The sequence below is a fragment of the Aethalodelphis obliquidens genome, unplaced genomic scaffold (genome assembly GCF_003676395.1).
Source record: "Aethalodelphis obliquidens isolate GAN/ISIS:26980383/991018 unplaced genomic scaffold, ASM367639v1 scaffold32, whole genome shotgun sequence".
In the NCBI taxonomy this organism is placed as follows: domain Eukaryota; kingdom Metazoa; phylum Chordata; class Mammalia; order Artiodactyla; family Delphinidae; genus Aethalodelphis; species Aethalodelphis obliquidens.
The window spans coordinates 20,223,908-20,238,826 of NW_020837976.1; the positions used below are offsets into that span (position 1 = coordinate 20,223,908).

Here is a 14,919-nt window from a genome sequence, read left to right on the forward strand (position 1 = left end):
AATAAGAAAATAAATTCTGAACATTAAGAAAATAAATCTCATTTCATATTTCTCTCAAGTTCTAATAAGGTAATGGCTATTTTAATTCATATGTATAGATGCAAATGCATTACACAGAAAAAATATATTTGTTGTAACTTATCAGCCTATCTTGATCTCATTTATAACTGCATACTTGATTTTATTATTAAGATTTTTAAAAATAAATTCCTTCACTAAAATATGTGAAAGAATTATGATAAGCCACTTTAGGAAGGCTTTTAACTATTTGGGGTTGTTATATAATAATCATCACCATAATGTTTTAGAGATTCAAATTCTAAGGAAAAAAATAACTTGTGTATATAAGCAAAAGCTTTTTTTAATTTTTTAATTTTATTTTATTTATTTTTTTATACAGCAGGTCCTTATTAGTCATCAATTTTATACATATCAGTGTCTACATGTCAATCCCAATGGCCCAATTCATCACACCCCCACCCCCACCCCCCGCCGCTTTCCCCCCTTGGTGTCCATACGTTTGTTCTCTACATCTGTGTCTCAATTTCTGCCCTGCAAACCGGTTCATCGGTACCATTTTTCTAGGTTCCACATATATGCGTTAAAATACGATATTTGTTTTTCTCTTTCTGACTTACTTCACTCTGTATGACACTCTCTATATACATCCACGTCTCAACAAATGACCCAATTTTGTTCCTTTTTATGGCTGAGTAATATTCCATTGTATATATGTACCACAGCTTTTTTATCCATTTCTCTGTCGATGGTCATTTAGGTTGCTTCCATGACCTGGCTATTGTAAATAGTGCTGCAGTGAACATTGGGTGCATGTGTCTTTTTGAATTATGGTTTTCTCTGGGTATATGCCCAGTAGTGGGATTGCTGGATCATATGGTAATTCTATTTTTAGTTGTTTTAAGGAACCTCCATACTGTTCTCCATAATGGCTGTATCAATTTACATTCCCACCAACAGTGCAAGAGGGTTCCCTTTTCTCCACACCCTCTCCAGCATTTGCTGTTTGTAGATTTTCTGATGATGCCCATTCTAACTGGTGTGAGGTGATACCTCATTGCAGTTTTGATTTGCATTTCTCTAATAATTAGTGATGTTGAACAGCTTTTCATGTGCTTATTGGCCATCTGTATGTCTTCTTTGGAGAAAGGTCTATTTAGGTCTTCTGCCCATTTTTAGATTGGGTTGTTTGTTTTTCTAATATTGAGCTGCATGAGCTGTTTATATATTTTGGAGATTAACCCTTTGTCCATTGATTAGTGTGCAAATGTTTTCTCCCATTCTGAGGGATGTCTTTTAGTCTTATTTATGCTTTCCTTTGCTGTGCAAAAGCTTTTAAGCTTCATTAGGTCCCATTTGTTTATTTTTATTTCCATCACTATAGGAGGCGGATCAAAAAAGATCTTGCTGTGATTTATGTCAAAGAATGTTCTTCCTATGTTTTCCTCTAAGAGTTTTATAGTGTCTGGCCTTACATTTAGGTCTCTAATCCATTTTGAGTTTATTTTTGTGTATGGTGTTAGGGAGTGTTCTAATTTCATTCTTTTTTTTTTAAATTTATTTATTTAATTTATTTATTTTTGGCTGTGTTGGGTCTTCGTTGCTGCGAGCAGGCTTTCTCTAGTTGCAGTGAGCAGGGGCTACTCTACGTTGCAGTGTGTGGGCTTCTCATTGCAGTAGCTTCTTGTTGCAGAGCATGGGCTCTATGCACGTGGGCTTCAGTAGTTGTGGCTCACAGGCTCTAGAGCACAGACTCAGTAGTTGTAGCACACTGGCTTAGTTACTCCGCGGCATGTGGCATCTTCCTGGACCAGGGCTCAAACCCGTGTCCCCTGCGTTGGTAGGAGGATTCTCAACCACTGTGCCACCAGGGAAGCCCCTCTAATTTCATTCTTTTACATGTAGATGTCCAGTTTTCCCAGCACCACTTATTGAAGAGACTGTCTTTTCTCCATTGTATATCCTTGCCTCCTTTGTCATAGATTAGTTGACCATAGGTGTGTGGGTTTATCTCTGGGCTTTCTATCTTGTTGCATTGATCTGTGTTTCTGTTTTTGCACCACTACCATATTGTCTTGATTACTGTGGTTTTGTACTATTGTCTGAAGTCAGGGAGTCTGATTCCGCCAGCTCCGTTTTTTTCCCTCAAGACTGCTTTGGCTATTCGGGGGCTTTTGTGTCTCCATACAAATTTTAAGATTTTTTGTTCTAGTTCTGTAAAAACTGCCATCGGGAATTTGATAGGGATTGCACTGGATCTGTAGATTGCTTTCAGTAGTATAGTCATTTTCACAATATTGATTCTTCCAATCCAAGAATGTGGTATATCTCTCCATCTGTTTGTATCATCTTTAATTTCTTTCATCAGTGTCTTATAGTTTCCTGCACACAGGTCTTCTGTCTCCCTAGGTAGGTTTATCCCTAGGTATTTTGTTCTCTTTGTTGCAGTGGTAAATGGGAGTGTTTCCATAATTTCTCTTCCAGATTTTTCATCATTAGTGTATAGAAATGCAAGAGATTTCTGTGCATTAGTCTTGTATACTGCATCTTTACCAAATTCATTGATTAGCTGTAGTAGCTTTCTTGTGGCATCTTTAGGATTCTCTATGTATAGTATCATGTCATCTGCAAACAGTGACAGTTTTACTTCTTCTTTTCCAATTTGTATTTCTTTTTCTTCTCTGATTGTCGTGGCTAGTACTTCCAAAACTATGTTGAATAATAGTGGTGAGAATGGACATCCTTGTCTTCTTCCTGATCTTAGAGTAAATGGTTTCACTTTTTCACCATTGAGAATGATGTTTGCTGTGGGTTTGTCATATATGGCCTTTAGTATGTTGAGGTAGGTTCCCTCTAGGCCCACTTTCTGGAGAGTTTTTATCATAAATGGATGTTGAATTTTGTCAAAAGCTTTTTCTGCATCTATTGAGATGATCATATGGTTTTTATTCTTCAATTTGTTAATATGGTGTATCACGTTGATTGATTTGTGTATATTGAAGAATCCTTGCCTCCCTGGGATAAATCCCTCTTGATCATGGTGTATGATCCTTTTAATGTGTTGTTGGATTTTGTTTGCTAGTGTTTTGTTGAGGATTTTTGCATCTATATTCATCAGTGATATTGGCCTGTAATTTTCTTTTGTTGTAGTATCTTTATCTGGTTTTGGTATCACGGTGATGGTGGCCTCATAGAATGAGTTTGGGAGTGTTCCTTCCTCTGCAATTTTTTGGAAGAGTTTGAGAAGGATGGGTGTTAGCTCTTCTCTAAATGTTTGATAGAATTCACCTGTGAAGCCATCTGGTCCTGGGTGTTTGTTTGTTGGAAGATTTTGTATCACAGTTTCAATTTCATTACTTGTGATTGGTCTGTTCATATTTTCTGTTTCTTCCTGGTTCAGTCTTGAAAGGTTATACCTTTCTAAGAATTTGTCCATTTCTTCCAGGTTGTCCATTTTATTGGCATACAGTTGCTTGTAGTAGTCTGTTACGATGCTTTTATTTCTGCAGTGTCTGTTGTAACTTCTCCTTTTTCGTTTCTAATTTTATTAATTTGAGTCCTCTCCCTCTTTTTCTTGATGAGTCTGGCTAATGGTTTATCAATTTTGTTTACCTCCTCAAAGAACCAGCTTTTAGTTTTATTGATCTTTGCTGTTGTTTTTTTTTTGTTTCTAATTCATTTATTTCTGCTCTGATCTTTATGATTTCTTTCCTTCTACTAACTTTGGGTTTTGTTTGTTCTTCTTTCTCCGGTTCCTTTAGGTGTAAGGTTAGATTGTTTATTTGAGATTTTTCTTGTTTCTTGAGGTAGGATTGTATAGCTATAAACTTCCCTCTTAGAACTGCTTTTGCTGCATCCCATAGGTTTTGGATCATTGTGTTTTCATTGTCGTGTGTCTCCAGGTATTTTTTGATTCTTTGATTTCTTCAATGATCTCTTGGTAATTTAGTAATGTACTGTTTAGCCTCCATGTGTTTGTTTTTTTTTTACGTTTTTTCCCTGTAATTCATTTCTAATCTCATAGTGTTGTGGTCAGAAAAGATGCTTGATATAATTTCAATTTCTTACATTTCCAAGGCTTGATTTGTGACCCAAGATGTGATCTATCCTGGAGAATGTTCTGTGTGCACTTGAGAAGAAAGTGTAATGTGCTGTTTTTGGATGGAATGTCCTATAAATGTCAATTAAATCTATCTGGTATACTGTGTCATTTAAAGCTTCTCTTTCCTTATTTATTTTCGTTTTGGATGATCTGTCCATTGGTGTAAGTGAGGTGTTAAATTCCCCTACTATTATTGTGCTACTGTCAATTTCCTCTTTTACAGCTGTTAGCAGTTGCCTTATGTATGAGGTGCTCCTATGTTGGGTGCATATATATTTGTAATTGTTATATCTTCTTCTTGGATTGATCCCTTGATCATTATGTAGTGTCCTTCCTTGTCTCTTGTAACATTCTTTATTTTAAAGTCTATTTTATCTGATATGAGTATTGCTATCCAGCTTTCTTTTGATTTCCATTTGCATGGAATATCTTTTTCCATCCCCTCACTTTCAGTCTGTATGTGTCCCTAGATCTGAAGTGGCTCTCTTGTAGACAGCATATAGATGGGTCTTGTTTTGTATCCATTCAGCAAGCCTGTGTCTTTTGGTGGGAGCATTTAATCCTTTCACATTTAACGTAATTATCGATATGTATGTTCCTATTACCATTTTCTTAATTGTTTTGTAGGTCCTTTTCTTCTCTTGTGTTTCCCACTTAGAGAAGTTCCGTTAGCATTTGTTATAGAGCTGGTTTGGTGGTGCTGAATTCTCTTAGCTTTTGCTTGCCTGTAAAGCTTTTGATTTCTCCATCGAATCTGAATGAGATCCTTGCTGGTAGAGTAATCTTGGTGTAGATTCTTCCCTTTCATTAACGTATACCATGCCACTCCCTTCTGGCTTGTAGAGTTTCTGCTGATAAATCAGCTGTTAACCTTATGGGAGTTCCCTTGTATGTTATTTGTCGTTTTTCTCTTGCTGCTTTCAATAATTTTCCTTTGTCTTTAATTTTTGCCAATGTGATTACTATGTGTCTCAGTGTGTTTCTCCTTGGGTTTATCCTGTATGGGACTCTCTGCACTTCCTGAACTTGGGTGGCCATTTCCTTTCCCATGTTAGGGAAGTTTTTGACTATAATCTCTATAAATATTTTTTCTGGTCCTTTCTCTCTCTCTTCTCCTTCTGGGACCCTTATAATGTGAATATTGTTGTGTTTAATGTTGTCCCAGAGGTCTCTTAGGCTGTTTTCATTTCTTTTCATTCTTTTTCTTTATTCTGTTCCACAACAGTGAATTCTTCCGTTCTGTCTTCCAAGTCACTTATCTGTTCTTCTGCCTCAGTTATTCTATTGATTCCTTCTAGTGTAGTTTTCATTTTAGTTATTGTGTTGTTCATCTCTGTTTGTTCCTTAGTTCTTCTAGGTTTTTGTTAAACATTTCTTGCATCTTCTCGATCTTTGCCTCCATCCTTTTTCCAAGGTCCTGGATCATCTTCACTGTCATTATTCTGAATTCTTTTTCTGGTAGGTTACCTATCCATTTCATTTAGTTGTTTTTCTTGGGTTTTATCTTGTTCCTTCATCTGGTACATAGCCCTCTGCCTTTTCATCTTGTCTGTCTTACTGTGAATGTGGTTTTTGTTCCACCAGCTGCAAGATTGTAGTTCTTGTTGCTTCAGCTGTCTGCCCTCTGGATGAGGCTATCTAGGATGGTTGATGGGAGGAACTGGTGGTGGGTAGAGCTGACTGTTGTTCTGGTGGGCAGAGCTCAGTAAAACTTTAATCTACTTTTCTGCTGATGGGTGGGCCTGGGTTCCCTCCCTGTTGGTTGTTTGGCCTGAGGCGACCCAACACTGGAGCCTACCTGGGTTCTTTTGTGGTGCTAATGGCGGACTCTGGGAGGGCTCATGCCAAGGAGTACTTCCAAAAACTTCTGCTGCCAGTGTCCTTGTCCCCATGGTGAGCCACAGCCACCCCCGCCTCTGCAGGAGACCCTCCAACACTAGCAGGTAGGTCTGGTTCAGTCTCCCCAGGGTCACTGCTCCTTCCCCTGGGCCCTGATGCGCACACTACTTTGTGTGTGCCCTCCAAGAGTGCAGTCTCTGTTTCCCCCAGTCCTGTCGAAGTCCTGCAATCAAATCCCACTAGACTTCAAAGTCTGATTCTCTAAGAATTCCTCCTCCCATTGCCGGACCCCCAGGTTGGGAAGCCTGATGTGGGGCTCCGAACCTTCACTCCAGTGGGTGGACTTATGTGGTATAAGTGTTCTCCAGTCTGTGAGTCACCCACCCACCAGTTATGGGATTTGATTTTACTGTGATTACACCCCTCCTACCGTCTCACTGTGGCTTCTCCTTTGTCTTTGGATATGGGGTATCTTTTTTGGTTTGTTCCAGTGTCTTCCTGCTTATGATTGTCCAGTAGCTAGTTGTGATTCTGGTGTTCTTGCAAGAGGGAGTCCATTTCTTCATTCAACAATGATTGCTTAGTATGTGCTAGAAACTATTCTGAGGCTGGGGAAACAGCAATATACAAAATGCATAAGTCCTTGCCTTGGTGGTACTTAGATTGTAGAATCCAGGGTGTTACTTTTAGTGTTATAATGTATGCCTACTTTATACCTACTTGTAAATCAAAAGATGCTTTATGATTTCAGTGGTGAATCATTCTCTAAAGTGATTGATCAGTCACATTCTTACATATGTGACCTACGAGTTTAGATGACTGCTCAAGGGTTTGTCTTCTTGGGCACTATAGCTGTATTCAGCCCTTGACAGAGGTGAATACTGTGCTTGGTTTCCTAGTCTGCAGCTAATGAGTAACACAGATTAGTTGGAAATGATTCAAATGAAGCTAACAATATAATTTGAAATTTGGGGGGATGTTTTTGAAGGTGGGGAGAATAGTGATAAGTTAAAGGAAGGATTCATCTCAGGAATACTTAAAGAAGTGATCTTCCTTTAGCATAAGAAATTTGCTACAAGATACTAATTTCTACTAATACCTTTAAAAGTTGTCCAGCCTTTAGCTATCTTTGGTTCTGGAGATCTAAAAGTAGGATTTAAATTTTAAAATATTACTGTGGGATGATTTTAAGTATAGTTTCATCAGAATGAATGTGAGCTGAAGGGAAATAAAATATGCTCTGAAGGCCACTCCCTAGCCTGTGGATACAGGATCAGACAATTTAATAGACTTCATCATGAACTAATATTCTTTATGAAGAGACACTGCTTTACCAATTATATGACATATCTATTTCCCAGTTCCTTAATATAAAATTCTGGAAACAAATGAGTTTTTTATCAACATCCAGGCAAACTCTTCCACATAGACTTTGGATATATTTTGGGTCGGGATCCAAAGCCTCTTCCTCCTCCTATGAAGCTGAATAAAGAAATGGTGGAAGGAATGGGGGGCACACAGAGCGAACAGTACCAAGAGTTCCGAAAACAGTGTTACACAGCTTTTCTCCACCTTCGAAGGTAAGTTGATTTGCTTGACATAGAGAATTTTGGTAAATTGATTTCACAGAGCAAGAAAAATATTTGTTCAAATGTATACATTCTTTAGCATCACTCTTTTTAAAATGACACAGGCAGCAGTATTTTTTAATGTACATTTGATAACTATTTTGATAAACAGTCTGATATCAAAGGAAAAAGACAGTTTCTTGCTTTCTCACTAATTATTTGACTGCTAAATCCCACCAAGTGGGAAGCTAGCATTACACAAGAATGAAGCATTTAGCTCACTTGGAGTGATTAGTCAAGTAATTTTTATTTTTTAGCACCTTTATCAACCTTAGTTTGGAGCATTCCGAAACAGTTGAAGAATAAATGTTACATATGATTTTGTCTCTCTTCAGCACCTCATCAGTCATTCTGCTTAAAAAAAATGTTGATTTTTTTCTCTATCCCTTTTTCTCTAAGGCCACTGTATCTCTGCTTCCTTCATCCAAATTTACTTAGGACTGGACATCATATATCATCAGGAAAAAGATAAATTAAAAGTCATGTTTGTTAAATTCAGGACATGGCTCTGATGGTTAGTCAAAAATAATGGATCATTTTATTCTAACTCCATTTTCAACTTAACTATGCAAAATGAATATTCTTAGTCCACCAGAAAAATCCCAGCTCAGGAGACACCTGTATGCTCTTCCAGGTGAATATGTAACCAGTAGAAGTGAGTTGCCTATGCATGTGGGCCCTGTCTTTTCTGTCTTTGTAACCTCAGCTTATAGACAGTATATGTATGTTGAATAAGAACCTTCAGTATTTGTACGAACAGTTCTGCATCACATCTGGAGTGAGGCCGTGTTCCCTGGTGATATTGATACTACTGGTCCCAGGTGAATGGCTGTCTTATATTAATAAGGTTTCATCTTTGCAGTGGCTCAATAGGCCTTCACTGTTAACTCAGTCTCGACCGCAGGTCACAAACTTTAACGTACATTTTACAAACAGCTGCATTATTATCCTATGAGTGGTAGAGTGGCTCAGTTTTACTCTCCAGAAATGCTAAAGGAATAATGAGAAGATGGGTGTCTGGATGCAGAAGCACTTTCAGAGATGAAAATTCCACTTTAATACCTAGGATTTTTAATTTAAAATAGAGCCTACAGAAAGCTAGATGAAACTATGGTGATCTCAATGAGGAGGCAGACAAGATGATATGCAATGATAACTAGAGAAATGTCAAAGGTGCTCTATCTTATTGAAAGCAGAAAGAAAACAATGTGTCTTATAAACTGTCATTGATAATGGATTAGTAGCAATTCAGCAAAATGAGAAAATAGGCAGATTATTAGTACAGAGCCAAAAGTTAACTTTCCTCACTACTAAGAAAAATCATAAAGAGATTAATCTACCTCACTTTATGTTAAGTCTTCATGAAAATTGTTTTACTTTTTTATTTTCAAAAATTTCACTGTTAAGATTAGCTAGACCCTAATATTTTGATAAACATTTATTTTTTAATGTTGTATTTTAGAATATGGTTCAGTTAGTAAAAATTTCTCTTAGGACATAAGAAGTAACCAGATAGCCAAAAATTTGTTTGGAGGTAAGGATATTTGACACACTTATTATTAGAGTTTTTAGGTGTGACCAACTGTGTTCTTTTCATGGTTTTTGTTGATTGCTGATCAACAAGAAATCATTGAATAAACTGTGGACCACAAACAGAGCAGTCCCTTTTGAATTAAGTTATGAATGTTACTTGTACAGGTGCCGGAACACACTTTATGGTGTGATTTTCATATAACAAAATACACTGTTATACCAATAATAAATTAGAAAATTTATTTTTTGAATACTCTTATGGCAACTCTTTAGTAATGCTAAAACATTTTAAATATTAAGTGTTCAAGGAAAACATAACTTCTCTTAATCCATGTTTATGCCAAACACCATGCTAGACACTGATGATACAAAGAGGGCCTAAACTTTTCAGTAAAAATATTGAAATTTGGAATGCATTTTGCTGTATCAAGCAAAGTTCTTACATTGTCTTAGAGGATGTTTGCGTAGTCACCAAACAGCAGTGAATCTATTGATCACACTACTTTTCATCACTAATCTCATTGTTTTCCCTTCTAGAAGTAGTACACTTGTTAAATAAATATTTTTATAGGATTCTACTCTGATATTTGTTGCATGCAAAATGGATAGATTGTAGGGGAAACAAGATGTCTGAAATGCTGTTAAGAACCTCACTTGTTGTAGTTAATGCTTTTTATTCTTAGTATTGAAGGTTTTTACTGAAAAATTTAGACCATCTTTGTATACCCAGTGAGTAGCATGGTGGTTGGCATAAGCATGGGTATGAGAAAGAGTTCATTTTCCTTGAACTCTGTACTTAACCTACTCCTTTTTAAAAATCTAATTTATATCACATCCATCCTTACATCTTTGTTTAGACTTGGTTTTGCCCACTTTGCCCACTCTATCATTTTTTTAAACTTAACCTTATATTTTCTTTTGATAATGGCTTTAAAGATTTCTGGTAACCTTTCTGTTTTTCTGGATAGCATTTGAATGACTAATACATAATTTCTGTTTTGTGTAACTGGTTCTGTCTTAAATGGAAAATGCAGGTTAATGGCAACAGATGTAAAAGATTAATACAGTTAAGGTAGTGACAGGTTATCCACAAAGTAATTGGATGCTTAAGCTTCTTATAGAATATTCCATTTTATATTTATTTACATTGTTTCCCTTTGCCATAATAATAGAAGCATGGGTGGTTATATGTATACCAGCAGATAATGGAGAAAACATTAATATTTGCCTTTTACAAAAGGAACACACATGCTTCCATAAAGGCAGACATTTTAACATAGATCCTGGCTGACCGTTAAAATCACCTGGGGTTCTTTGTGGGCTAAGGGGGGACCAAAACAGTTCTGAGCCCCATCAGATTTAATTGGTCTGGGATTTGGCCCAGTCATTGGTATTTCATAGAAGCTTCCCAAATGAATTTAATGGGCAGCCAGGTATGGGATATACTTTGAAATATCCCTTTCAAAACTGAACCTTGTATTCCTCTCCCTGTGTTACCTTGTGGTAGATTCCTGAGATCCCCCTATGGCAAGGTTGGGACAAACCCTATATAGTCAACAAAACAGAGTATGAATAATTAAGGGTTCATTGAAAGAATATTTTTTCGTAACATAATATGTAGCAGTTGGTTGTATCCTACTGACACCAGTCCTTACAAGCCTTCTCAGTGGACCCTTCTCTCTATTTCCATTTCCTACATACCACAGAGCTTAGAGAACGGCCTGGTGCCCTTTTTGCTCCCTAATGCCACTTCCGAACCATTTCTTCCCATTGCCTTCTTAAAGAAGGAAAGCCTAGACACACACCGTGAAATCAGATGAATTACCTACTGCTGACCATCAACTGCCTATTTCCCTGTCATTTTCATTCATTGAAAATTTTGTCTTCTTCTTCAGGCCTGCTTCTGTGACTTCAACATCTGCATAAATGGTCCAGCCATGACCGGACCCCTCTCGGGGCTGTGTCCTCCTCATGTAAAGCCAACCTTGGCCACTCCCTCTCATCAGTAGTAAATTTACCTCTCCAAAATCTTGATCCCCCACTTTTCACTTACTAGCCTCCTTTCTTCCTTCAGGTTTCTCCAGTAAGTCTTCCAGTCCTACTCTGCTATTGAAACTAATTTTATCAAAATAAATAATTACCTATACCAAATCCAGTGGCCACTTTTGCTTCCTAGAAGCTTTGACACAGTTGACCATGTCTTTGTTCCTAAAAACATTTCTTTTATTTGGTGTAACCTACTCCTCTATTTTCTTTTTGCCTTACTGGTCACTCCTGCTTCTTTGCTGGTACCTTACCTCTTCTTCCTGACCTCTATATATTAAACTATCTACAAGTTCCATATCAGTATAAAGAGTTCTGGATCTTTTTCCCCTAAACTCTCTCCTTAAGCATTTACATCTAGACTTGTGACTTTAAATAGGATCCAAATGCTGATGATTCCAAACTATTACCACCAGCCCTATTATCTCCTCTGAAATATGTCTAACTGCCTATTTGACATCTCTACTAAGAATGTAGTAGGGATCTCAAACTCAATATGTGTCTAAAATGGAACTCTTGATTCCCTGCCCCAAATCCTGTTCTTCTTTCATTCATTTTTTTTTTTTAATTTTGATAAATAACCATAGTTCCCCATGTAGGCTAAATCCTTGGTGACATGCAGGTTCTCTGTTCTCCCCTTTATTGAAGGCATCTTGAAGCAAGTGATATCCAGTCCATCTCCAAAATATAGCCTGATAATGTCCATATTATTTATTTTCCACCTGGACATCTGTAAAATAGTTTCCCTTCCTCCATTCTTATTCCCCACAAGATAGCCAGTGTGGGCTTTTACAAAATGCATATCTGAGTATGTCACTCTACTCTTTAAACTCATTTATTTCAGTACAGTTAGAATAACATCATACCTCCCTAAGATGACTTTTCTCCCCACTCCATCAGTCTTTGACCCATTTTGCTGTTTTTTCTTTATTTTTAAAAATCTTTTGTCAGTCAAGTACTCATGAAATTATCTTCTTTGTCAGTGTATTGTGTGAGTCCCCACTCTCCTCCAGAATGTAAGCTTCATGAGTATGTAGAGACCTTGTTTGTTCAGTTCACCACTATACCCATAGTTTCTAGAACAGTGTTTAGAGTGAGTACTCAATAAATATGTGTTGGTTGAATGAATTAAATTATTATGTGGGTAGAAATGGAATAAGCTGTGACATGGTTTTTATCAGTTCCCACAAGGAAATCAGTAACTTTTAAAACTATAAGTTCAAGCTGTTTAGCTATTATCATACTTTTTTTAAAAGAGTATAATTGAGTTAGGGCCTAATTTGATTAGAAGATTATATCAAGGTAGAATTTTTTCATTATAGTGCCTGATTTTCATGGGTAATATAAAATTCAAAAATGATGAAATAGGTAATTTGAGGTTCATATGGATAGTCATTTTTGTCTACAAGTTCTATTTTCATTACAGTTCAAGTATTAGTTTTTATGTACTTTTTTATATTATGGATAAGTAGATGGCTGGAATAAAGGTTCTGCATAACCTAAAGTCCTGACTTCCATCCACTCGAGAAGACAATGCAAGGCACTTGTGTTGACACTTCTACCAAGACCAGCTAGAAACCTTCATTGCCTAAAACCAAAGCTTTCTTCACTTACATCCATCCCCAAAGTCAAACCTGGACCTCCTTTTATCACTACAGTGCTGCAGGGCCGCTCAGGGCATAACTGTCCAAGGGGAGAGTGTTCTGGAGCAGGAGGTGGATTGCACCCAGTGTACACTTAATGATACCTTTCCCCACATGGCTGCACTCGTGGAAATGAGATTTGGAATAGTAACATTCTTTATTCTTGTTTGGAGGAGGATGAAAAGTTTGATGATTGATGAGGATAAACCTTTAGTTCCTACAGGGGCCAGCATACTCCAAAGGTGAAGTTATTTAGATATCTTGCACATATTTAGTGTAGAAGAGTACAAGCTATTTTCTCCTCTGTTTAGGGTTGCTTATATCCAGGCCAGTCATTATATTTTCGAAGATGGTGGGATTAGTGTCCCTAGAGGATATTTATGAATGATTAGTGAACTCACACTATTTCCCTTTGACTCATTTACCCATGACATACTGAGGTAGTCTTAAGGTAGCAGATTCTTGTCAGCATTGAGCAAAGACAGATCTTCATTGCTTAGTAATGCTAATTAATGGTATAAAGCAGATTCCCCTTAGATCCCTTGTAAAAAGAATATACTTACTAAAGAATGAAAAACTGTCATTATTAGATGGTTACTCCAAAAGTGTGTTCCCTAGTGGGGGACCTAGAAATGGCATTATATCAAGACCTTAGAATAAGATATGTTTTCAAGGCTTGCTTTTCATTGAGACAGCTGGTGAATAAGCTCACATTCTATTTTCCATAGGAGTAATAGTAATCATTATAAAGCACTACTTCTAGGAGTGCTCTTAATATGAGAAAGAATGGCAAAATTCTAACACATTGCTATTTATTTTTCTTTCCCACTCTCCTTTAGGTATTCTAATCTTATTTTGAACTTGTTTTCCTTGATGGTGGATGCAAACATTCCAGATATTGCTCTTGAACCAGATAAGACTGTGAAAAAGGTAATTTTTATACATCCTCAGATATCATAGTCTACTTTTCATATGTAAAAAATAACAGGGTTTTAACAACCCATTTCCCCTTGTCCTGACCCCTAGACTCTTAAGTAACATGAATTAAGAAAGAGACCTTGTGTATATTTTTGTTTCACATTCCAGAATATGACAGCCTCTCAAGTCCTCTGCAACAAGTTTTATCCCCTTGCCTGTTTGTACCCACAGTCACATGAATAGGTCACTACACCAGGAGAGGGAGCTTACTATCACAGCCCTTGCTCTTTGTCCTGAAAGTTTAGCTTCTCTTTAATATTCCTACTGGGATACCTGATTCCTGGTACTCCCAGACTAAGCCTGCTAAGGATCAGAAACAAAATATTGTAATAGTATGGAGAAGCAGAAGCAAACAGCCATTCTTTATCCTTCCCATTCATACCCTTGCTTACAGGGGTTTCTTACTGTGTCAGGAGAATAGAGACCTGCCTTAACTTAACCTGCAAAGAGAAGAATGAAGGAAAGCCATCACGTAGATGAGCAGTTATTCAGAACAATCGTACCCTGAGTTGCAGCAGGAGATGGGAGGAAGGGTAACAGATTTGAAGATTTTTATTCAAATTAATTTCTTACTCTCTGATTCATTGAGAGGGATGTATGTAGTGTACTTTATTTATCCAAGGTAACATAAAATGATCTTAAATATCAGTGTGGTTATTAATACTGAACTTCAAAGTTAGTGTAGTTTTTTAACTTACAGAGGTATAAAATTACTAAAATTAAAACAGTCTCATAGATGGAATTGCCCTGGTGGTTAAATTAATAATTGGCACCAAAATCCCTAAGTTCTGATGTAATTGACTCTGAGCATTATTAGAAAGGTACCTCTGTGGTTTAAACATTGTCTTGGTCCATTTGGGCTGCTATATATAACAAAATACAAGAGACTGCATGGCTTGTAAACAACAGAAATTTATTTCTCATGCTTCTGGAGGCTAGAAGTTCTAGATCAGGGTGCCAGAATGGTCAAGTTAAGGCCCTTTTTGGGTCGAAAACTTGTTGTATCTTCATAGAGTGGAAGGCACTAGGAAGCTCTGTGGGATCTCTTTTATAAGAGCACTAATCCCATTCATGAGGGTTCCACCTTCATGACCTAAACACCTCCCAAAGGGTCCACCTCCTAATACTATCACAT

At 37.1% G+C, this 14,919-nt stretch overlaps 1 protein-coding gene across 4 annotated transcripts in view; it reads left to right on the forward strand.

Moving 5' to 3' along the window:
• Positions 1-14,919, forward strand: part of PIK3C3 (phosphatidylinositol 3-kinase catalytic subunit type 3) — a 157,737-nt gene that overhangs the window by 129,716 nt on the left and 13,102 nt on the right. For all 4 annotated transcript variants that reach the window (XM_027127842.1, XM_027127843.1, XM_027127846.1 and 1 more), the window contains 2 exons: positions 7,371-7,539; positions 13,646-13,736. In XM_027127842.1, coding sequence (XP_026983643.1) covers positions 7,371-7,539; positions 13,646-13,736 — 260 coding nt within the window. The remainder of the gene's footprint in view (positions 1-7,370; positions 7,540-13,645; positions 13,737-14,919) is intronic.